The sequence below is a fragment of the Girardinichthys multiradiatus genome, chromosome 11 (genome assembly GCF_021462225.1).
Source record: "Girardinichthys multiradiatus isolate DD_20200921_A chromosome 11, DD_fGirMul_XY1, whole genome shotgun sequence".
Lineage (NCBI taxonomy): Eukaryota > Metazoa > Chordata > Actinopteri > Cyprinodontiformes > Goodeidae > Girardinichthys > Girardinichthys multiradiatus.
In genome coordinates, this window is record NC_061804.1 from 35,052,183 (window position 1) to 35,077,526 (window position 25,344).

The following is a 25,344-nucleotide window of genomic DNA, read 5'->3' on the forward strand; positions in this document are numbered from 1 at the left end:
AGTACTGACAATTGATTGCTAAAAAATATGAAGCAAATACATCTTACAGTTTTTAAACTGCAACAATGAATGCCAGATTAACAAAACGCATGACGAATCCTGTCTGCACTGATGGTAGTAAAAGGTTTGAAAATAGCCTGTTTTGATACATTTGAGCATATATGAATCGTTTTATGGCGTATTCTTTATTTCTGATTCGAACCACTGCAAAGAAAAATAAAATATCACCTAGAAAAAAATCAAACATTAACAAATTCGTAATAAATCAGGCTAAATGAGTGCCAGCTTTCTGTAAGTATCTTTAGATGCACCTGTGTATGCTTTTCTGATTAAATATTTTAGAGTTGTTGAATGTTCCTTGGTGTTTTCTAATTTTTCGAAAGTTAGCAACCCTAAACACGAGTTTGTATTGTCTCTCTTTTCTCACTTGTACTCTTTGGTTCAGAGAGAGCTGTTTCCACCCCCAATGCATTACCATTTCCGGTTTGTACTCGAAGAACAATCTTGTTGCGTGACTCATCTTTGACTGAGACCGGCATTTTCCCACAACACCCTGCTCCCGACACTCACAGATGACGAAAATGGCGGACCACTCGTCCTCGGTAGGTTCTCCAAATAAACAATGCTATTTTATTGCATTGACTGTTATTAGGATGTTAAATAATTAGCTGTTGTGTTCAGGTGGAGATTGTCGAAGGCTGTCGCCTGCCCGTACTTCGCAAAAACCAGGAACACGAGGACGAATGGCGTAAGTGTTGTCAGATGCTAAAAGCTAAGGACCCAGCCTCAGATGGCTGTTGTTAACGGACACAAACACACAGACGGCCTCTGTTTAAAGCACCAAGCTTTACATTCAAAGATCATATTAAACTCTGCTGTACGGCAGGGTCACTATGATGTCCTTCAGTTGGTAGCTTTTATTCTTAACACCCACTCTCAGCAGTCAGTTACAATCATAAGAAATTAAAGCTGAAGAGATCAATTAAGTGGTTAAACGCCGCCGTGTCATTTCTCGTGTTGAATAAAAACAACAAAACAAGATTGGACATGTTTGTCATTACTCCCTGGGTAATAAAAAATATATATATGTACGGAAAGCTTATGTTGTGAGTGTTGCAATACATAAACTCAGTTGGACTGTTATAAAAACAAAAAAATATTTCAAGTTCTGCACCTGGAGCCCATTCAGTCTTGGTCATAATAAAACTCAACAGCAATAAAAAAGTTGGCAAAATAATTGATTTTTTTTTTTTTTCTTCCCCCACTATTTTAATCTTTGTAACATCTCAGTTGAGTAAAATGATTGTTTTCTTTAATCTTTTTACAAAATTAAATTAAAAGCATATTTATACAATTTATACAACAAAACAAGAGGTTTTAAAATGCGTGTCCACTAGCGTCCAGAGCTGCAACTGATGATCATGTCAGTAGTCGACCAATCTATCATTATTTTTTTCTGTATTCTTAATAGCTCTATATGTTTAACTTCACCTTTTCAGGGTTGCACAGATCTGCAGGACTTGAATCTATCATACAAAATCTCACTGTAAATTTAAATAACAATCTGAGAAACGGGAATGTGAAAATACTTGTATTTCTTCTTTGCTCACCTCTAATTTAAAATCTAAAATAAAGACAAGTCAAACCTGAGCTGAGCTGTTCCTCCCTGATTACAGGTACATTACTTTTTTTTTTTTTTTTTGCTGTGTGAAATTATGTAATTTGTGGCTAAATTACACAATTAACTAAATGGCATTCTTTATGTATCCACAAACAGTAAACGGTTTTCAGAAAATCACAAACTGTTTTTCAAATATCTATTTTACTGAATAGTAATGTAGTTGAGGTTTGACTGGTCTTGAGAAACTAGAAGTAAATAAAGGTATCCAGATCAAACTTAGTGAAAAAGTCTTTTTCTAAAGCAAGAAATCAAAAGACTGAAATGATATTAGCTTAGCAACCATCATCATGTACTCGAACGTGTCGCTTGGTAACATCACCATCTAACTTAACCTGCTGAAGTTTAAAATAAAAAATCAGCACATGACTCGCATCAAAAAATCAAATTCTGTTTAAAGTATACGAGTCCACAACGGCGCACTCTAGCTGCGGGTTACAGTGCATCTAGGAGTCGTCGGAAAATAAAACTACCCATGGCTAAAGTCCATTGATTTGATTTGTTCTCTCTTCGTGCAATTCAGTGCATTGTGTCCAATCTGTGATAATGGCCTGGTTTGACGCAGCATAGGGTGGTGGTTACCATGTCTTTTATTTATTAAGTTTGGATTTTAGGACCTAATTTGTTACAGTATTGCAGTAGTGCTGCTATTGAAGGAGAACTCTGCTTTGCATAGTCTGCATTCACTTTGCCAGGGATTCTACACTGCGTCTACAAGAACATTTCGCTTCAACAAATTTTAATTGTAGATGTTGATGCCATGGACCAGTTGTTGCATCTTTAGTGTCGACACAAAAGTCTAAAGCCCCAAAATACATATGTACGACGTATGGAAACATTTTTAGAACAGAACATACTTTATTTTACACACAGGGACATTTGTTGTGGGCTCCAAGCTATACTTCATTTACAGGTCCTTCTCAAAATATTAGCATATTGTGATAAAGTTCATTATTTTCCATAATGTCATGATGAAAATTTAACATTCATATATTTTAGATTCATTGCACACTAACTGAAATATTTCAGGTCTTTTATTGTCTTAATACGGATGATTTTGGCATACAGCTCATGAAAACCCAAAATTCCTATCTCACAAAATTAGCATATTTCATCCGACCAATAAAAGAAAAGTGTTTTTAATACAAAAAACGTCAACCTTCAAATAATCATGTACAGTTATGCACTCAATACTTGGTCGGGAATCCTTTGGCAGAAATGACTGCTTCAATGCGGCGTGGCATGGAGGCAATCAGCCTGTGGCACTGCTGAGGTCTTATGGAGGCCCAGGATGCTTCGATAGCGGCCTTTAGCTCATCCAGAGTGTTGGGTCTTGAGTCTCTCAACGTTCTCTTCACAATATCCCACAGATTCTCTATGGGGTTCAGGTCAGGAGAGTTGGCAGGCCAATTGAGCACAGTGATACCATGGTCAGTAAACCATTTACCAATGGTTTTGGCACTGTGAGCAGGTACCAGGTCGTGCTGGAAAATGACATCTTCATCTCTATAAAGCTTTTCAGCAGATGGAAGCATGAAGTGCTCCAAAATCTCCTGATAGCTAGCTGCATTGACCCTGCCCTTGATAAAACACAGTGGACCAACACCAGCAGCTGACATGGCACCCCAGACCATCACTGACTGTGGGTACTTGACACTGGACTTCTGGCATTTTGGCATTTCCTTCTCCCCAGTCTTCCTCCAGACTCTGGCACCTTGATTTCCGAATGACATGCAGAATTTGCTTTCATCCGAAAAAAGTACTTTGGACCACTGAGCAACAGTCCAGGTCTGCTTCTCTGTAGCCCAGGTCAGGCGCTTCTGCCGCTGTTTCTGGTTCAAAAGTGGCTTGACCTGGGGAATGCGGCACCTGTAGCCCATTTCCTGCACACGCCTGTGCACGGTGGCTCTGGATGTTTCTACTCCAGACTCAGTCCACTTCTTCCGCAGGTCCCCCAAGGTCTGGAATCGGCCCTTCTCCACAATCTTCCTCAGGGTCCGGTCACTTCGTCTCGTTGTGCAGCGTTTTCTGCCACACTTTTTCCTTCCCACAGACTTCCCACTGAGGTGCCTTGATACAGCACTCTGGGAACAGCCTATTCGTTCAGAAATGTCTTTCTGTGTCTTACCCTCTTGCTTGAGGGTGTCAATAGTGGCCTTCTGGACAGCAGTCAGGTCGGCAGTCTTACCCATGATTGGGGTTTTGAGTGATGAACCAGGCTGGGAGTTTTAAAGGCCTCAGGAATCTTTTGCAGGTGTTTAGAGTTAACTCGTTGATTCAGATGATTAGGTTCATAGCTCGTTTAGAGACCCTTTTAATGATATGCTAATTTTGTGAGATAGGAATTTTGGGTTTTCATGAGCTGTATGCCAAAATCATCCGTATTAAGACAATAAAAGACCTGAAATATTTCAGTTAGTGTGCAATGAATCTAAAATATATGAATGTTAAATTTTCATCATGATATTATGGAAAATAATGAACTTTATCACAATATGCTAATATTTTGAGAAGGACCTGTATGTAGTTAGAAGCATGAATGTGATTTTCTGTGCTTCTGGTCTTGCCCTTCCCTAAAAAAAACCTTCTTATTTACTATTGCAGGTTTGAGTTTTAATCATTTTCAACAATAATGTAAATTAAAGGTACCCAAAATATATATATTTTTGCATAATTGATTTCTATCCATATTAGCAGGCTTATTGTTGAAGTTTTGGTCCAACTAAACCGTATTTGATTTATCATCCAAATTTTCTTCTAGTCAATGTTTATTGGTACATATAAACCAAAACTCTATCTATTTGATGTCTGGAGTTCAGCAATTTTATTTTCATTTTAGAATTTACCTTTTATTGTTACTTTTGTTTGTCAAGGCAGAACATACTTCTAGTTGATGAACGTTTCAGTTTAGTTCAAATTGTTCTGCTTTTCTTGCAGCATTGGCTGAGATTCTCAGTGTGAAGGAGGTTTCTGGGAGAAAGCTGTACTATGTTCACTACATCGACTGTAAGTAAAGCTTGTTTTTACAAGTTGCACAACCATTGTTTCGCTGTGAGTGTAAAATATTTTGTGTCACAGTCAATAAGCGCCTAGACGAGTGGGTTACAACAGACAGGCTGGACATGAAGAAGCTTCAGTTTCCTAAGAAAGAAGCTAAAACTCCAACGAAGAATGGTCTGTCGGGCTCGCGCCCCAGCTCACCAGAGAAAGAGGTGGTAAGTGTGTACTGCAACACCCATTTGTCTCAGAGTTTATATGATATGGGAAGTTTTCATTCAGATTTGTGTGCAATTGTAAGAGAGTTTCAAACAAGACTATGTGTTTAGCAAGCGTCGTCAAGTTAGCTACAGTATCTCACAAAAGTGAGTGCACCCCTCACATTTTTTAAGTATTTTGTCAGGTTTTTATTATATCAACACTGAAGATATGACACTTTGATACAATGTAAAGTAGTCGCTGTACAGCATGTATAACAGTATAAATTTGATGTCCTCTCAAAATAACTTTGCATACAGCCATTAATGTCTAAACTGCCTGCACCAAAAGTGAAAATATTTAAATTGTGCCTAAAGTGGCCAATTTTGCGCGGCCGCTATTGTTTTCCAGCACCGCCTTAACTCTCTTAGGCATGGAGTTCACTAGAGCTTTACAAGAATCCTTCTCCATGACAACATCACAGAGCTGGTGGATGTGAGTGACCTTGCACTCCTCCACCTTACGTTTGAGGGTGACCTACAGATGCTTAATGGGGTTTAGGTCCAGAGACATGCTTGGCCAGTCCAGCACCTTTACCCTCAGTTTCTTTAGCATGGCAGCGGTCATCTTGGAGGTGTTTGTTTGGGGTTATTATCATGTTGGAATAATGCCCTGCTGCCCAGTTTCCGAAAGGACGGCATCAGGGTCTGCTTCAGTGTGTCACAGTACATGTAGGCAGTCATGGTTCCCCCAATAAAGTATAGCTCCCCACAGCCAGCAGCGCTCATGCAGCCCCAAATCATGACACTCCCACCCCCATGCTTGACTGTAGGCAAGACACACTAGTGTTTGTACTCCTCACCTGGTTGCCACCACACACGCTTGACACCATCGGAACCAAAGTTTTTCTTGGTCTCATCCGACCACAGGCCATCGTTCCAGTAATTCATGCCCTTAGTCTGCTTGTCTCTAGTTTGCAGGCTTTCTTTTGCATCTTTAGAAGAGGGTTTCTTCTAGGACGACAGCCATACAGAACAATTTGATGCAGTTTGCGGTGTATGATCTGAGCACTGACAGGTTGACCCCCACTCCTCCATCCTCTGCAACAATGCTGGCAGCACTCATATGTCTATTTTCAAAAGACAATATCTGGATATGATGCTGAGCCTGTGGCTCAACTTCTTTAGTCGACCATGGCGAGGCCTGTTCTGAGTGGAACCTGTCCTGTTAAACTGCTGTATGAGCGATAATGTCAACTTTAACACACCTGATACCTTGTAACACTAAAGAGTCACATGAAACCAGGGAGGAAAAATGGCTAACTGGGCACAATTTGGACATTTTCACTCATGGTTGTACTTCATTTTGTTACATAAATGGCTATGTGTTGAGTTATTTTGAGATGATAGCAAATTCACACTGTTTATACAAGCTGTACACAGACTACTTTACATTGTATCAAAGTGTCATATCTTTAATGTTGTCCCAAGAAAAGATACAATAAAACATTTACAACAATGTAAGGGGTGTACTCACTTCTGTAAGATACTGTATGTCCACTTTGGAATCCAACATTGATATCATAGATAATATGCGATGGCCTTTTTCCTAACAAATTGTTTTACCAATGATCAGCAAAACGCTGCTTGAGTTGTCTTTGGAGGGACACATCTACTCATCACTAAACTATCATTCAAGCATAACCTTTCTGTGTCCAGAGGAAGAAAATAAGCAATTCAGTTCAGTTTATGCTTATAGTATCCATTTGCAACAAATGTTGTCTCAAGGTACTTTGCAAAATGTTAAAATTAATAAAGAATAATTTATTTCTAAAGTGTAGTTGCTGTTTTTTCTGCAACTGTAAACTGATTAGTTGTCACCAAGTCTTATCCTGCAGACAGTCACATTGCTTTGCTTCTCATGCCTGATGTTCAAAGCAACATCACTAGAAGAACCCCTGAGTCTGTTTACAGGACCTGACGTTTTAAACTACAGTATTATTTTTAGATTGATAGTTAGATATTTAGTTCTATCTGTAAATCTCTAAGTAGTTGCATTTGTTCTTGCACTCACCTTGTAGCTTTGCCCCTTTTTTCAACCTGTGTTTTATGAGTTTTCTCATTCCTACCAGCTTAGCACATTCTGGGCCCTCTTTTAATTTCATCCTGTTGTCTAATAACAGAAACAAACAGATGCGTACATAATGTGGGTTTAAAGGGGAGTTATGTTGAAATGCAGTAGATAAGAGCACATAGTGGCAGTGAAGCAAACAGATGTTAAGTCTGAGTTTCATACAACATATAAGCCATAATATTAATCTGTATGCATTTAGAACATTGTCCCAGATTATTGTAAACATGGGTACTCCCAACTACAAATTGTGGGTGTAGTGATTAAATAAAATTCAACACTCTTTATCTATTTTATCAACAGCAAAATAATTGGGTTATACCCAGAAGGTACATAAATTACTATTTTTGATTTAGATATTATATGTAAAGCTGTTAAACATTGTCAAACACACATAATAAATAAATGAATCCTTTACTATTGATTGTTTCCTTTTAAAAATATGATTGTATTCATAATACCAAACCGATGGTCTCTGTAGCAGCCAGGATTCATCTTTGACTCATCTGTGTCACTTTTAACAAGGTGCAAGCAAAATGTGTTGGTTCTGATATTTGTTTATGAACAGTTAATTGTGACACATTCAGGTTGATTCTTTCTTTTTCACTTGCAAATACGCTGCTTTGAAAAGTATTCACACCCTCTAAACTTTTCCACGTTTTGTCGCATTGCAACTACAAACCCTAATGTATTTTAACAGGGTTTTATGTGATAGACCAACACAATGTAGCCTATAACTGGAATGTGAGGAAAATGATTCATGGTTTTGAAAAAGATGCAAATTAAAATCTGGCATTTTGTATTCGGCCCTGCTCAGTCGACACTGTATAGAACCACCTTTAATTGCAGTCACAGCTACATACTTCTGGGGTAATTCAACTGTATTCATCCAGAGTTCTTCTTTGGAAACAGTTCAAGATCAGTCAGATTGAATAGAGAACATCTGAATTTTCTAGTCTTTCCACAGATTCGCAGTCAGATTAGGGCTGAACTTTAACTAACGCATGAATATGATCAGAGGGTGAAAACATTTGAGGCTAGGTTTGAGGTTCACCTTTCAGCAGGAAAATAATCCAAAACATACAGCCAGGACTACAATGGGATGACGTTCATGAGAAGATGGATGGAGGACAGTCAACTCTGACCAGCTTCCCTGTCCCTGCTGATCAAAAACATCCCCCTTGTATAATACTGCTGACATCATGTTTCACTACTGGGATGGCGTGTTCAGGGCAATGTTAGTTTTGTTGTCACATAGCCTTTTTCATGTAGGCATAAGTACAGATGTACTTATGTACAGCATTTCAGATTATTTGTGTAAAAAAGTTTAAAATCCTGTTTCTTTCTTCCACTTCAGTTATGCACTACTTTGCATTGGTTATTAAGAAGAAATCAAAGAACTCAATCACAATTTTAATTTATAATAGTAATGTAAGAATAATTGGAAAGTTTAGGGTTTATGAGTAATTGTCAAGGGTCTGTAAGTGCACCAGTCCCTGTTTTGTCAACTTGTGCTTGACCACTTTGCATTTAAGTCTGTAAAGCAGTTTTCCCACAAGTGGTATGTATTTCTGGATTATAATCCTGCTCTTTCAGTCAAAACAGTCAGTGTACTTCCTGGTATTTATGACTTGCCTGTGATGCCCTCTGATTCTGATTTAAAACCCAATCAAGAAACGCGTCCTAGGGCAAGTGTGTGGGCCAATCATAGCTAATTATTACTAGATTCATGCCTACATGTGTACCATGTTTGTTCTGTAATTCTATGTAATGTTTTTTTTTTTTTATGAGTTTTCAGTGCACCCACTTTGCGCCTGTGTAAGCCCTTAACATCTGTTTGCTTTTCTCCTGTGAGGTGAGTGAGAGAAGAGAAACAGATACTGACCCAGCTTTACAGAAGAAACAGGTAATCTACCGCAGTGTCAAGCTAAACAAAGCAGGACTGTTTGAAAGAATGTAAAGATCATTCATACTACCAAGGCTGTCTGTTTGCTACTAACCTGAGTACTAACATGAGACTTATTATGGATGTCAGTTTAATTCCCTTCCTTCTCTTCCTTTGTGTTCAGAGGAAGAGTCTAGATCTCAACCTACCATCTGCCACCCCTCCGTCCAGAGGCAAAACCCTCCCCACACCGGTACAAGTTAAATTTACCCATTCTAGAGATTACTGAGACATTCTTAAGCCTGGTGCTAATGTTTCTCTCTCTGATTGTACAGCCATGTTCTCATGTTTGCATAGGAACCTATATATAAAGAACAATCACGTAACATATGAAGCTTAAATCTGTTATCCGGAGCTCAAATACTCATAGATTTGTACATTATACAAATGTTTCCCATCTATATTAACAGGAGTTACACATTTAGGTTTGAAAGGTAGCCTTTTTGCTTGATGCTTGTTGAAATGTCTTCCATAATCGTGATCAGGGTTATTCTCTGAGCTTTTATCTGAAAGTGTTAATCATAAACATGGAGAACTAACTGCAGGTCCTGGAGCAGCCAACAAGAGTAAACTGATATAACAGGTGGAAAAGGGCATGATTAAGGATTTCTGACTGAATAAGTTGTAGCAAAACAAAGTGTCTTATTTGTGTCATTGCATATTAATTGTAATTTAAGAGTTACCTGAACACCTCTGGAGTTCAGACCAAAATTTGATTTGCTGTGGCTTTTCATGAGCTACAGAGCCTTGCGAAAGTATTCGGCCCCCTTGAACTTTTCAACCTTTTGCCACATTTCAGGCTTCAAACATAAAGATATAAAATTCTAATTTTTTGTGAAGAATCAACAACAAGTGGGACACAATCGTGAAGTGGAATGAAATTTATTGGATGTGTCAAACTTTTTTAATAAATAAAAACTGAAAAGTGTGGCGTGCAATATTATTCGGCCCTTTTACTTTCAGTGCAGCAAACTTACTCCAGAAGTTCAGTGAGGATCTCTGAATGATCCAATGTTGTCCCAAATGACTGATGATGATAAATAGAATCCACCTGTTTATAATCAAGTCTCCGTATAAATGCACCTGCTCTGTGATAGTCTCAGGATTCTGTTCAAAGCGCAGAGAGCATCATGAAGACCAAGGAACACACCAGGCAGGTCCGAGATACTGTTGTGGAGAAGTTTAAAACCGGATTTGGATACAAAAAGATTTCCCAAGCTTTAAACATCCCAAGGAGCACTGTGCAAGCAATCATATTGAAATGGAAGGAGTATCAGACCACTGTAAGCCTACCAAGACCCGGCCGTCCCTCTAAACTTTCATCTGGAACAAGGAGAAGACTGATCAGAGATGCAGCCAAGAGACCCATGATCACTCTGGATGAACTGCAGAGATCTGCAACTGAGGTGGGAGAGTCTGTCCATAGGACAACAATCAGTCGTACACTGCACAAATCTGGCCTTTATGGAAGAGTGGCAAGAAGAAAGCCATTTCTCAAAGATATCCATAAAAGTCTCGTTTAAAGTTTGCTACAAGCCACCTGGGAGACACACCAAACATGTGGAAGAAGGTGCTCTGGTCAGATGAAACCAAAATCAAACTGACCACAATACAAAACGATATGTTTGGTGTAAAAGCAACACAACTCATCACCCTGAACACACCATCCCCACTGTCAAACATGGTGGTGGCAGCATCATGGTTTGGGCCTGCTTTTCATCAGCAGGGACATTGAAGATGGTCACAATTGATGGGAAGATGGATGGGGCCAAATACAGGACCATTCTGGAAGAAAACCTGTTGGAGTCTGCAAGAGACCTGAGACTGGGACGGAGGTTTATCTTCCAACAAGACAATGATCCAAAACATAAAGCCAAATCTACAATGGAATGGTTCACAAATAAACGTATCCAGGTGTTGGAATGGCCTAGTCAAAGTCCAGACCTGAATCCAATCGAGAATCTGTGGAAAGAGCTGAAGACTGCTGTTCACGAACGCTCTCCATCCAACCTCACTGAGCTCCAGCTGTTTTACAAGAAAGAATTTCAGTCTCTCGATGTACAAAACTGATAGAGACATACCCCAAGTGACTTGCAGCTGTAATTGTAGCAAAGGGTGGCGCTACAAAGTATTAACACAAGGGGGCCGAATAATATTGCACACCCCACTTTTCAGTTTTTTATTTGTTAAACAAGTTTGACACATCCAATAAATTTCATTCCAATTCATGATTGTGTCCCACTTGTTGTTGATTCTTCACAAAAAATTTGAATTTTATATCTTTATATTTGAAGCCTGAACTGTGGCAAGAGGTTGACCAGTTCAAGGGGCTCAATACGTTCGCAAGGCACTGTATATTCTTAGTTGTGCATGGGAAATGTTATCTTAAAAGATTTTCCATGTCCGTCTTTCATCTTCCATGTCCATGTTTTACACACATCGTAAAAAGACACTTTTTTTTTTCTCCTGTCTGACATTTAGTCAAACTAAACTCTTCCTGTTTTAGATCAGTTATAAATACCAACATTATTTCTATATGCTAAATGCCAGAATCGCCCAGTTCATTTATTACAGATTTTATTTTCTTCAAATTTAGAAGCTTAAATTCACTAAGATTTAGAGAATTTGGGAAAGGCCATTTGATGATTTCATGGCTTTTTAAGGTTCTGATTCACAACCATCCAATTAATTGGAAGCCCATCTGTGGATGTATTTTAAGGCAACACCTCAGACACACTTCCTCATTGCATGGCATCATGTGAAAGTAAATAGAAATCACCCAAGAGATCAGGAAGAGAATTGTGAACCTCCACAAGTCCGGTTCCTCCTTGGATACAATTTCCAGATTTCTGAAGGTACCACGTTCATCAATCCAAGTAGTTAGAAGCAAGTATACACAGCATTATCATGTCCCTGGGATCAAACCCTTCAGGGAGGAGACGGGTTCTTTGTCACAGAGAATTAAATTATTTCGGTACGAAATGTGTTTATCAATCCCCAAACAAAAGCAAAAGGTCTTGAGGGACCGGAGCTTTTCACAAACCTGATGATATCTAGAAGAAATTGTCGCAGCATCTCAAGAAAGCAGCCAGGAGGTTAAAGCTTAGGCAGAAATGGCCCTAATGACTCTAAGCACACAGCCAAATTTAAGTGGCCAGCGCAATGCTCTGATTTTAGTCCCATATAAAATTTCAGGTAAGGATGAAAAAGGTGTGTGAGAGAAAGAGAGCCTAAAAACATGACATAGTTACAACAGTTCTGTCAGGAGGAATAAACCAAAATAAGAAATTGTAGGCAGAAGCTTGTAGAAGAATACAGAAGACAACTCTGACCCCAGTCATACAGTTTAAAAAGCAATTCCTCCAGTTACTAAGGAGATGAATGCAGAGCTCTAAAACAAGTTTTAAAGAAAATCTGTTCATTGTTTTGTCATTTAGCAGCTATAACTAATTTTGCTTGTACGTATAACGGAAACATTTAGTCTGGTTTACTCTCAAAGTGAATAGAAAGGGTTAGGCGTAATATTTTATAGTCCATGTAAACATCTAGTTCCTACTCTATAATGCCAAATGTATTTTCTAACCAATGAACTGATTTAGTATTTCATCTGTAGGCTCCTGGTTTAAAGCTGAATGTCTGTCTTTGTTTGCTGCAGAAGAGGAAAGTAGAGACCGTTCCCTTGGTGACACAGGTGCCCCCGGCAACCCCGGTCCCCTCTCTACCAAGCTCAGCTGAAGCTTCTCAGGCCGCTGTTTTTCCTGCTGTCAGAGAGACCACCACCTTCAAGTCCAGAGAGGATCATGAACAGCTCTCCTCACTCACAACAGTAAGAAGAAACTTGACTTTATTTCAGTGTTTGTTGTTGTTGTTTTTTCAATGGGCAGTAAGCATCTTATTTCTTTCTTTCGTTAGAATGGCACTGCTCGGCGCCTCATCCCTGCTCCGCCTGGAAGAAAGAGAAAAGCTAACTGTGGGGGACCTGACGAGGTATGTAGCTGATATATTTTTACTTTATTAGATTTTTGTTTGTTTTAATGTCTTGTTATGTTTGTTTTCATTTGCTTTTTTGTTTCTGGGATCATGATCTGTTATTTTATAAACTGTAAACTACATTTATATTATGATATTCTCCAGCATTTAACTAAATTCTATAAATAAATTTTAACAGTTGAGATTTGATCAGAACGGTGTGTTTATATTTAGCTTTAATTATACCTAGATCATAAGTAGAAAGTTCTGTAAAGATCAGTAAATATTTTGAACAAAACTAAATAAAATTGTCTCAAAGAAAAAGTAAATAAAAGTCACAAAATAAACAGCATTTCCATTCAGATTATGCTTAAACAAATGTATTTCATGTTTTTTCATTTGTTGTTTATCACATTATTTATACTGGCTTCCTTCACGATCTTGGTGTTGAATTCCTTTCCAGCTCTGAATAAGTATAGTCAAACCTTGAAGTCTCCAAATTAATCTAAATTTATGCCTTGCATAACTGATGTGGAAAAAGTAGTAAAACAATTTAGCTGAGTTACAAACAATGGAAGTTTTTCCAAACTGTTTTCAGTGTTTTGTGTCACTATATCGGTCAAAAATGAAAAGATAGTCTGTTTTTAAGACCATAAACTTATTCAGAAAATGTTTTTACAAAGTAGCCAATCCATGCTGTGTTTTCTTCTGTACAATGATCAAAATCATGAGGCCGGGGAAAAGCTAAAAATGTCTGCGTTTCAAGCTACAGGATCAGATCCAGGCTGTGAATTTATCTTAGAAATACATAAAGAAGAAATGATTTTAGCAGATTTAACTAAAACAGTAAGCAAATTATTAGAAACTGCTTTTAAACTGGAGCAGGCTATTCATCAGCTGATTAGAGATAAGAGCATCCACCACAACAGAAGTAAAAGGAAACCTGTCCTTTTCTTTAAACACTTCTTGCTGATTTGCTGTTTTTATGGTGCAGTCACCATCAGTAAAAGCCTTTACCCGGGTTGAGAAACTGCCCCTCTCGTCACAGACACAGCACGGGATCCTCCGCCTCAGCGTAGTGCTCTTTCAAGACATTTAAAATATCTGTTTTACTGTGTCCAACCTTGAAAGTGACCTTGCAATAAGACCTGCTTGTGCCACTCAAGTATACCTGGTGCTTAAGGCTGCCAGACAATGACACGAAAGGCAAATCCATGCACCTCCTCACTTTTTAAGCTAATTCTCTAAAACCTTTGAGCAGCTAAAGAACAGCCATGTTTGAGCTTTAATGCAGTTTTTAATACTTTGTCCACTCGTTTTCTTTATCTCTTGCTCTTGTTTCTTTTAAGCATTTTGAAACTAAACTCAGAACATGGTTATGATCCACCAGCAAGACATACGGATACTTGGTCATTTATTTCTAGCTCTTAGGATTTTGGACTTTCTTGTATTTTTAGATGTTTTTTGGAGCTTAAAGGAAAGTTTCATTGTAATTTTACTCCAAAGAACTGATAAATAGTAACATTTCAAATTGGACACTCTCAGATCTTTATTTGGTTAGGTTGGTTTTCAGTTTAAGAATCTATTCCATTTTAAGAGTGCATAATATTGTTTGATTTATAGGATTATAACTTTTAAAGATAAAGATACATTAATCTACAGGATCATTTTAAATCAGAAACTCTTTGAAAAGTTCATTCATTTCAGCAATTCTGTTCAGAAAGTTTAACCTTATACTTCTACACAGTGAAACATTTCAAGCATTTATTTCTGTTCATTTTGATTATGGCTTGAATGATTGATTTGATAATTGATAGATAAAATCTTTGTGTTTAATGACTCTATGCATGAGACAAACCTTTAACACAGTTACTGAAATGACCTCTTAGATGACATTTCTGATTCTGTATGATCTGCTGGCAAAACCATGTTTTGTTGTTTTATGCATCCCTTTTTCTCAGCATCTTATCTGTTAACTGTTAGTAAACTCCTATTATTGTAGTGTTTAATATTTGAAGTGTTTGTTTCAATTTAGCTGAATGTTACAAGTGAAAACTGGAAGCCATCTTTAAGGATGTTGTTAATTTCGCCATAAAATACATCGGTAATTTTATAGGTTTTGGAATTTTACTTGTTATCAGAAAAGCTGGTATCTTTCACTGTAAAACAGTTACTAAATGTTAGTGTCAACAAAAATGTTGGAGAAATTATTATTTTACAAATTCAACCTTCATTTGGTATCAAAATGTTCCCCATACAAGCCATTGGTATCTAATGAGCCCATTATTTATTTTCAGAATGTTTTTCCGTCCTGTCTAATAAAGGTGCTAAGGACTAATCTTTATGCATTTTTTTTTATGTATTGATTATACTCTTATGTCTATGTAAAATGAGCTTTGTGTTTGCTGTGTCCAACCCACTGTCTAAAATCTCTTAGTTATCCATGATCGCCACTCTGGCTGGGAGACTTGTTATGAGCTCACACTGGAATGTAGTACAACTGTTTGTCAGAACAGAAACAGAAGTTCAGAAATGCTCCCAATGTGTCTCCAGTGCAAAATGAATCATTTTACTCCCCTATTTAGTTTCCAAAAGCCTGTTTTTTGTGTCTTTTTCTGTTAGATGATAAAGGTTTTGCAGTATAACAAGCCTCAAAGCGCAACTGTCTTTCTACCACCACCAGAGGTCTGTTGGATTTCCTACTATTGCCCGTTGATTGTGTGTTGGTGTCTAAATTGAGATGTGCCATAGTGTGTTCAATAAAACCAAGGTGGAGCTTATCTCTGACCCGAGTTTTAGTTCTGGCAAAATAAACCTCATCATGATTCCTCACATTGATTAAAGGAAACTGAATAAATAATCTAAATCTGAATTTTAATACAAAACTAATTGCCGTTCGTTTGATCTTTTAATTTTACAACGGGCAACCAATGCCTCCTGCAGGTTAGTGTCTTCTATGACCTTTGCTTTTTTCCCTGTCAGGATTCTCAGGACAGTTCAGATGGCATCCCAAGTGCTCCACGGATGACTGGCAGTCTGGTGTCAGATCGGAGCCACGATGACATCGTCACCCGGATGAAAAATATTGAGTGTATAGAGCTCGGCCGGCACAGACTGAAGCCCTGGTACTTCTCTCCATATCCACAAGAACTCACCACATTGCCCATCCTTTACCTCTGTGAATTCTGTCTGAAATACCTCAAAAGCCTCAAGTGTCTTCAGAGACATTTGGTAAGAATCTCTTTGTGACGTCTTAACTTGTAGTGCCACTAGAAGCCCCTTGCTAATACAGCATGTACTTTAAGGGAACCGTGGGGAACCAAAACATGTGCGGTGCATTGTGAAAATATTGGCAACCACTTGAAATTTTCCCAACTTTGTTTTAACAATAACAAACTTTAAACCATAAGAAGTCTAAATCACAGTTTGCCATAAGACATACAAACATACCACAGAAAGCTGTTTGTGGTGGGAAACATAACACTGCATATTACCCTGAACGCACCATCGCCACCGTGCAGCATGGTGTTGGCTGCATCATGCTGTGGGGGTGATTTTCTTCAGCAGCAACAGGGAAACCAGCCAGAGTTTATGGTAAGATGGATGGAGCGAAATACAGAACAATGCTGGGAGAAAACCAACAGCAGCAAATTACTCTCTTAGAGAGGACGAATCAAAGTCCAGACCTAAATCCAACTAAGAATGTTTGCCATGATTTGCTCTCCATCCAGCCTGATTCAGTTTGGGATATCTTGCATAGATTGATGAGCAAAAGTTTCACTGTCTAGATGCCCCTATGCTGGCTGTGAATACTTTCACAAGGCACTGTAAGCTTGTTAAAGTCAATGCAGCAAAAAAAAAAAAACATGACCTGCTCTTTAATGAGGTTATTTCACTGATTTTATTTCCTAAATGAACCAAGACCGAAAGTTCTGTAAATGACCACCTGTCTGAAACCTGTTTTACGTTGCTCTTATTATTTTTTGCCTATTTCTTTTCAGACTAAATGTAATTTAAGACACCCTCCAGGCAACGAGATCTACCGCAAAGGCACCATCTCTTTCTTTGAGATTGACGGCAGGAAAAACAAAGTAACACAGTTATAGTTTTGCTTCTCTGTTATGTTTATTGTTGGTTTTTTTTTCTTTCACACGGTCTTTTCACATTTTCAGAATTACTCCCAGAACCTATGTTTACTTGCAAAGTGTTTCCTGGACCACAAAACGTTGTACTACGACACAGACCCTTTCCTCTTTTATGTAATGACGGAGTACGATTCCAAGGGCTTCCATATAGTCGGTTACTTCTCTAAGGTACACAAGTTGTAACGTTTAAACTAAGACAACTGTGTGGACAGTTCAGTCATACTTAACCTGAAAACAGTTTTGTATTTAATTAATAGTTGCCAAAGATGAGCTTTAATTTGGTCTTGATTTTTCAGGAGAAGGAGTCGACAGAAGATTATAATGTTGCTTGCATCCTGACGTTACCCCCCTACCAGCGCCGAGGTTACGGGAAGCTGCTCATTGAGTTCAGTAAGTCTGCTTTTGAAATCAAGCGTTGTATAATCATTAAGTATTTGTCTACTTGGGTTTTTAAACTTATTGTTTTATTATTATTTTGTATTGCCAGGTTACGAGTTGTCCAAGGTGGAGGGGAAGACGGGAACTCCAGAAAAGCCGCTGTCTGATCTTGGCCTCTTGTCTTATCGTTCCTACTGGTCCCAAACAATCCTAGAAATTCTCATGGACCTTAAACCTGAAAATGGAGAAAGACCGCAGATCACCATAAAGTACAGTGTTTTTTTTTCTTAACATTTGTGCAGTGATTCTTTCATGACAGAAATCTAATCATTTGTCTTTTTCATTGTTTTATACAAACAGCGAGATCAGTGAAATCACAAGTGTAAAGAAGGAAGACGTCATTTCAACGCTCCAGTACCTTAACCTAATCAACTATTATAAGGTGAGAGACCAGAAGTGATTGTAAATCCACCAATTCACAAACCCTGATGCTTGTTTACAGTTCGCAAGGGTATTACTAAAACTGATAGCAAGGGGTCTTACTGTTATGAGTTGTACAACAATCATTAGATTTTGAGTGAACAGTGCCTGGAAAAACTATCCAATAACTGAAGCTTTTCCACATTTGATCAAGTTACAAAACTTCAGTGTATTTTGAAATTTTATGTGAGTAAAACAATGAAGTTCGTAATTACTAGTTGAACGTAAAACATTAGAGGTGTGATGGTACAGAAAATCACAGTTCAGTAAATTTTTGATACGCTTCAATAAAAAATAAAATGACTTATTTATTTATTTATTTATTTTACTTTGGTCAGCAGTAAACAAAGAATCGTTTTCAATGTCTGAAATTAATTGTAATAAGTTCTACAACCCTCCTTGAACTGCCACCTTAACGTGGTGGAGGGGTTTGAGTGCTCAAATGATCCTAGAGGCTATGTTGTCTGGGGCCTAAATGCCCCTGGTAGGGTCTCCCATGGCAAACAGGCTCTAGGTGATGGGTCAGACAAAGAGTGGTTCAAGAATCCCTCATGAAGAACAAAATATCGAGGCACGTGACGTCGCCCGGTATGGCGGAGCCGGGGTCCCACCCTGGAGCCAGGCCTAGGGTCGGGACTCGTCGGAGAGCTCCTTGCGGGACCCGGCCGGGCCAAGCCCGAACGAGAGACGCGAGGCCATCCCCCAGTGGGCCCACCACCTGCAGGGGGAACCGTGAGGGACCGGTGCAAAGAGGATTGGGTGGCGGAAGGTGGAGACCTCAGCGGCCCAATCCCCGGATGCTTAGGCTGGCTTTAGGGATGTGGAATGTCACCTCGCTGGGGGGGAAGGAGCCTGAGCTTGTACAGGAGGTCGAGAGATATTGACTAGAAATAGTCGGGCTCGCCTCCACGCACAGCGTGGGCTCTGGAACCCATCTCCTTGAGAGGGGTTGGACTCTCTTCTACTCTGGAGTGGCCCACGGGGAGAGGCGGCGGGCTGGTGTGGGTTTGCTTGTTGCCCCTCAGCTCAGCCGTCTCGTGTTGGGGTTTACCCCACTGGATGAGAGGGTCGTATCCCTGCGCCTTCGGGTTGGGGAGATGTCTCTGACTATCATTTCAGCTTACGGGCCGAGTGGTAGTGCAGAGTACCCGGCCTTCTTGGCGTCCCTGTCGGGGGTGCTGGATAGTGCCCCTCCTGGGGACTCCATTATTCTGCTGGGGGACTTCAGCCTCCCTGGTAAGGCCTACGCCAGGGTATTGGAGAGGAGAGTCCGACCGATAGTCGAACCTCGGCTTCAGGAGGAGCAGTGTGGTTTTTGTCCCAGCCGTGGAACACTGGACCAGCTCTATACCCTCTACAGGGTGCTCGAGGGTTCATGGGAGTTTGCCCAACCGGTTCACATGTGTTTTGTGGACCTGGAGAAGGCATTCGACTGTGTCCCTCCTGATGCCCTCCAGGAGTATGGAATCGGGGGCCCTTTATTAGGGGCCATCCGGTCCCTGTACGAGCAGAGCAGGAGTTTGGTCCGCATTGCCGGCACTAAGTCGGACCTGTTCCCAGTGCATGTTGGACTCCGGCAGGGCTGCCCTTTGTCACCGGTCCTGTTCATAACTTTATGGACAGGATTTCTAGGCGAGCCAATGGCCGGAGGGGGTCTGGTTTGGGGACCAGTGGATTTCGTCTCTTCTTTTTGCGGATGACGTGGTCCTGCTGGCCCCCTCTAGCCAAGACCTACAGCATGCGCTGTGGCGGTTCGCAGCCGAGTGTGAAGCGGCTGGGATGAGGATCAGCTCCTCCAAGTCCGAGGCCATGGTACTCGACCGGAAAAGGGTGTCCTGTCCTCTTCAGGTTGGAGGGGAGTTCCTGCCTCAAGTGGAGGAGTTTAAGTATCTCGGGGTCTTGTTCACGAGTGAGGGAAGAATGGAGCGGGAGATCGACAGACGGATCGGTGTGGCTGCCACAGTAATGGGGGCGCTGTGCCGGTCCATTGTGGTGAAGAGAGAGCTGAGCCGAAAAGCAAAGCTCTCAATTTACTGGTCGGTCTACGTTCCTACCCTCACCTATGGCCATGAACTTTGGGTCATGACCGAAAGAACGAGATCCCGGATACAAGCGGCTGAAATGAGCTTCCTCCGTAGGGTGGCTGGGCACTCCCTTAGAGATAGGGTGAAGAGCTCGGCCATCTGGGAGGGGCTCGGAGTAGAGCCGCTGCTCCTCCACATCGAGAGGAGCCAGTTGAGGTGGCTCGGGCATCTATACCGGATGCCTCCTGGACGCCTTCCTCGGGAGGTGTTCCAGGCACGTCCCACCGGGAGGAGGCCCAGGGGACGGCCCAGGACACGCTGGAGGGACTATGTCTCTCGGCTGGCCTGGGAACGCCTTGGGCTCCCCCTGGAGGAACTGGAGGAGGTGTCTGGAGAGAGGGACGTCTGGGCGTCTCTGCTGAGTCTGCTGCCCCCGCGACCCGGTCCTGGATAAGCGGAAGATGACGAGTACGAGTACAATTTTAATAAGTTCTACAACTTAAAGTGGAAAGTTTAGAACTGACTTGAGATTTGGTTGTTTGTTTGTTTTTTTCAATGAATAAAGTAATAGAAGCAGGCATAGCCATTTGTTTAAATCACTTTGGAGTACTTTAGATATTTTAACATCCTATTGTCCCAACTGTACCTGAATTCAGCATGTGCAGCTGTTGGGGAAATCCCCACTCATTCCTCCAGCTTGCTCACTACCATCCTTTTATAGGACCGTAGTGAGTTGGGCTGATTGGATGCTCCAGGTAGCCATTCAGGGCATCAGCTGATTTTTCTCCAGGATCTGTGATGTTTACATTCAGCCTGATGGCGTTTCAGCGAGTTAATCAGTTCAATACAGAGCGACCAACAGCACGCATGCTGTTGAAAGATGCGTATGCTGACAGTTTTGGTTTGGGTCACTTTTCTCCACTGTAGCTGCATTAGAAACCTTCATGTTCCCAAAAGGTAGAGTTTATTCATAGCTGGGAGTCATCTCTGTTTGTTTTGGTGTCACTTTTTAAAGTTGCACTACAGAACGTTGCATTTGCATGTAGTTCTGCACATAAACGTCCTGCATGTGTTCAGGTAGTAAAGAACTCTGTATTCGTGTGTACCAAACCGCCAGGGCCATTACACCTCTAGGAAATATGATTTGAAACTTTCCTTTATTTTAACTTTTTAACTTTAATTTGTATTCATGCCCCCAAACTATTAGTTGTGTACTCACAGAATCTGGCCTTTATTGAAGAAATGCAAACAGGCAGCAACTGTTGAAGAAAGCCATATAAGTCCAATAAAGTGCTCTGGTCAGATGAGACAAAAACTTTGAACTTTTTGGCACAGGTGCAGAATACTATGGGACAGAAAACAAGCACCGTCCATCACCCTGAACTCACTAACGGTTAAACACGGTGGTGGCTGCATCTTGCTTTTTCAACAAGGCTTTTCTACAGCAGAGACAGGGAAGTTGGGTAGAGATAATGTGAAGATGGATGGTAATCCTGGGGGAAAACTCATTAGAGACCGGGCCAGAGGTTCACCTTCAAGCAGGAGGACGGTACTAAACATATGGCCAGGGCTTCAACAGAATGGTTTAGATCAGAGCATATGATCTATGTGTGTGGCCCAGTCAAAGTCTAGACCTTAATCCAATTAAGATTTTGTGGCAAGACATGAAAACCTCTGTTTATATAGATTGTCTTCATCCAGTCTGACTGTGTTTGGGTTATTTTGGAAAGAACAATGTACAAGAACAAAATATCAGTCTCTTGATGTGGAAAGATGGTCCAAAAGCTTTGTAGAAGTCTTGACTCATGAATGCAATCACACTGTACTAATGTTTTATTTATTTTTTTATTCGAAGCCCTTGTATTTTGTTAACTGTTTCTTTGTGTTGGTCTGTCAAATAAAATCTTAATAAATGCATCAAGGTTTGTGGTTGAACATAAATACTTGTTAAGGCACTGTAGGTTCAAGAGCATTCATAATACAGTATTGAAACTTGTATCTTACAAAGTTGCCCAAGTTTGAGACCTAATTTTTTTCTCGTTTAGTTTTAGTTTGAATTATTTAAGAAAAATATATTCTTCCTAATTGAACAATATAAAGTGAGTTCACTGAGATTCTGGTCCCATTTCTAAAAATACCTGCAATCACTGTCGAAATACTGCAGGGCTACGATATGTAACCCTGCGCACTGTGATGTAGAACATGTAAAATAACGGGGTCCTCTGATTCCAGGGTCAGTACATCCTGACGCTCTCTGAGGACATTGTGGACGGGCATGAGAAAGCCATGCAGAAGAGGCACCTGCGCATAGATCCTAAATGTCTTCACTTCACTCCAAAGGACTGGAGCAAACGGGGAAAGTGGTAAAAGTTCTGCTGCCCCTTTACTGCATCCTCAAACCTGGACAGCAGTAATGGAGCAAGTGTTGCATCTGATCGAGTTTTTTAATCTTCGACTTCTCTTCAGATAAACAGTGAACATGGACTTACTGGAGACGCATAAGCTTCGGTTCACAGCACTCATTGTTTATTGTTTAATAGAGCTGCAGATTTTTGGAAATGGTTTACAGCGTTGTAATGAAAGTCAGCATTCCCGCCACTGTGGAAACATTGCTGTTAATAACCACAATAGTGCATTTAAAAGTTGTTTAATAGTGTAAAATGAAATACCAACACTGCAAACGTTGAAGCCGTCCAATGGTGGCATTTATAGGTTTTAGATAAAAAGTTAAATATTTATTCTGTTGGCAGAATTCCACATTTTGTAAAAACTAGAAATGATCCTTATTTGATCTTTTAGTCTGCATCTTTTCTGTATTTCAAACGGAAATGTTGCCCTGAAAAGGCTTCAAAAATTATTTAACTTTGTTCAGAAAAACATCCTTATGGTTTTTCAAATGTATTCTTAATTTATATGGTGTAGTTTGTGAACAAATTTCAACCCATTTTTCTCTCATTAAACAATGGCATAGCAGTGCTCCACTTAAAGTATTATTTTACTGTTTTAATTTAAGTTACATTATTTCCTTTTACAGAGCAGCCAGGCTGCAGGATGTTTTTTAATTGATGCTGGTGGGTAAATAAGTGGAATAATTGAGGGAAAGAAACCATAACAATGAGGCTTCTATGATGTCATGATCTGTCGCTGAAATGTATATTGTTGGCATTTAAACAGAGCAATTAATTTAATTTATAGAGTAAGATGTTTGCTGGTTATAATTCTCAATCAAATTAATTTCCTTATGTGGTTCTCTCTGAGGGTGTAATAGTTTACTTTTTATAGGCCTTTTTTAGTACCAGCCTATAAATATAGTGCTCCTGGAACAACTACAATTTGAAAAATATATATTCTTCCAATCGTCTTTGTATATAATTATCACAGACCCAGTTCTGTTTTTTACTACCCTGTTTCTAAATAGGCAGAAGTAGAAAATGCTGCTGTGTGCTGATCATTAAGCTTTTTTATTTCATTTCCACCCTGAGTCACACATCATGTTCCTGTAGACTGTAAATACTGAAGACAGAAGCCATGCAGAACTGTTACAGGAATGTAAATATATTGTACAGTTCTTTTATTTTTTAACTCTTATCCGACAGGCTGCACAACGTGAAAGAATTAAAGTGATAAACTTGGTTTATGTTTACATGTTGGGGGGGGGGAACTTGTCCTGTTCAAATTACTTAGTTTATCTTTATGTGTAAAACACTTCAGTGAACATTTGATATGGAAAAGTTGTTCAATTCATAAAAAAAACGTGCCAAACCCCTTCAAGTGTCTTAATGGTATATATATTTAGCTTTTTTTTTTTTTATGAGCCATGTTTTGTGGCTTGCAGCCAGAGGAAGTCATGCCATGTCCACCTACCCCTCATCAGTAGCTTGTTCCTGTAGTTTCTGCTGAGTGAAGCGGTTGTGAATATGTTAACAGGAGAAACGTTGCACAGCAAATCAGATTTTTGCTGGAAAAAAAAGCACATTCAGCTACACGGATTAAGAACCACTAGGGGTCAGTATTAGGCTAATTATCCATTTTGTGACTGGAATGCGTCAAAGCGACAAATATCTTGAACTGAGGTAGGCAACGCTTTTCATGCAACATGTCTCATTGGGGAGTGTTTAGTTGTGCATGTTCCTCTTCGTTTGTTTTATGTGAAGTTTGAATTCCTAACCTGACGTTATGACGCGTCTCTGCTATGATGAAACTTCTTGGCAGAGAAAGCACAGGTGCATCTCAATAAATTAAGATACCATCGAACATAATCGGAAAGCTAATTTGTCTCATTTATTCAATAAAAAAAAACTAAGACTCATACAAATTAATTTCACACAGAGCGATGCACTTAGTGTTTGTTTTTTTTCATTAATGTTGAAGCCCAAGGTGAAAAAAATTAAATTTCTCAGAAAATTAATTCTTGCAAGACCAACAAAAAATATTTTAAAAACATGAAATATTATGGCCTAAATAATCATAAGGAAGATGGGGTTTGTGTTAATATTCACAGGGTGTGGCCTGTGGCTGGAGTTAAAGCTTTAAGAGCCACTACACACAGATAGATCTGAATGAATGAAATATTCTCATGAATACTTTGTTCTGTACAAAGTTGAATGTGCTGACAACAAAATCACACAAAAATCATCAATGGAAATCAAATTTATTAACCAATGGAGGCCTGGATTTGGAGTCACACACAAAATTAAAGTGGAAAAACACACTACAGGCTGATCCAACTTTGATGTAATGTCCTTAAAACAAGTCAAAATGAGGATCAGTATTGTGTGTGGCCTCCAGGTGCCTGTATGACCTCCCTACAACGTCTGGGCATGCTCCTGATGAGACGGTGGATGGTCTCCTGAGGGATCTCCTCCCAGACCTGGACTAAAGCATCCACCAACTCCTGGACAGTCTGCGGTGCAACGTGACGTTGGTGGATGGAGCGAGACATGATGTTCCAGATGTGCTCAATCAGATCCAGGTCTGGGGAATGGGCGGGCCAGTCCATAGCTTCAATGTCTTCATCTTGCAGGAACTGCTGACACACTCCAGCCACATGAGGTCTAGCATTGTCCTGCATTAGGAGGAACCCAGGGCCAACCGCACCAGCATATGGTCTCACAAGGGGTCTGAGGATCTCATCTCGGTACCTAATGGTAGTCAGGCTACCTCTGGCGAGGACATGTAGGGCCGTGCGGCCATCCAAAGAAATGCCACCCCACACCATTACTGACCCACTGCCAAACCAGTCATGCTGAAGGATGTTGCAGGCAGCAGATCACTCTCCACGGTGTCTCTAGACTCTGTCACGTCTGTCACATGACCTGTTTTCATCTGTGAAGAGTACAGGGCACCAGTAGCGAATTTGCCAATCCTGGTGTTCTCTGGCAAATGCCAAGCGTCCTGCAC

General features: G+C 40.1%; 1 protein-coding gene and 1 long non-coding RNA gene across 2 annotated transcripts; both read left to right on the forward strand.

The window, feature by feature from the left end:
* The first annotated feature begins 461 nt into the window (after positions 1-461).
* On the forward strand, positions 462-982 carry LOC124876750. Its single transcript, XR_007040362.1, has 2 exons — positions 462-602; positions 682-982. It is a non-coding gene; the product is annotated as an uncharacterized LOC124876750 (long non-coding RNA).
* Positions 983-1,968: 986 nt separating this feature from the next.
* Positions 1,969-23,709, forward strand: LOC124876851 (histone acetyltransferase KAT5-like). The gene is made up of 15 exons (XM_047379873.1): positions 1,969-1,990; positions 4,616-4,684; positions 4,757-4,893; positions 8,859-8,909; positions 9,073-9,141; positions 12,604-12,774; positions 12,861-12,935; positions 15,540-15,602; positions 15,900-16,148; positions 16,919-17,008; positions 17,090-17,230; positions 17,359-17,452; positions 17,550-17,709; positions 17,801-17,882; positions 22,177-23,709. Exons 1-15 carry the CDS (start codon positions 1,969-1,971, stop codon positions 22,309-22,311), a joined length of 1,608 nt encoding a protein of 535 aa, XP_047235829.1. The 3' UTR covers positions 22,312-23,709.
* The last annotated feature ends 1,635 nt before the right edge of the window (positions 23,710-25,344 follow it).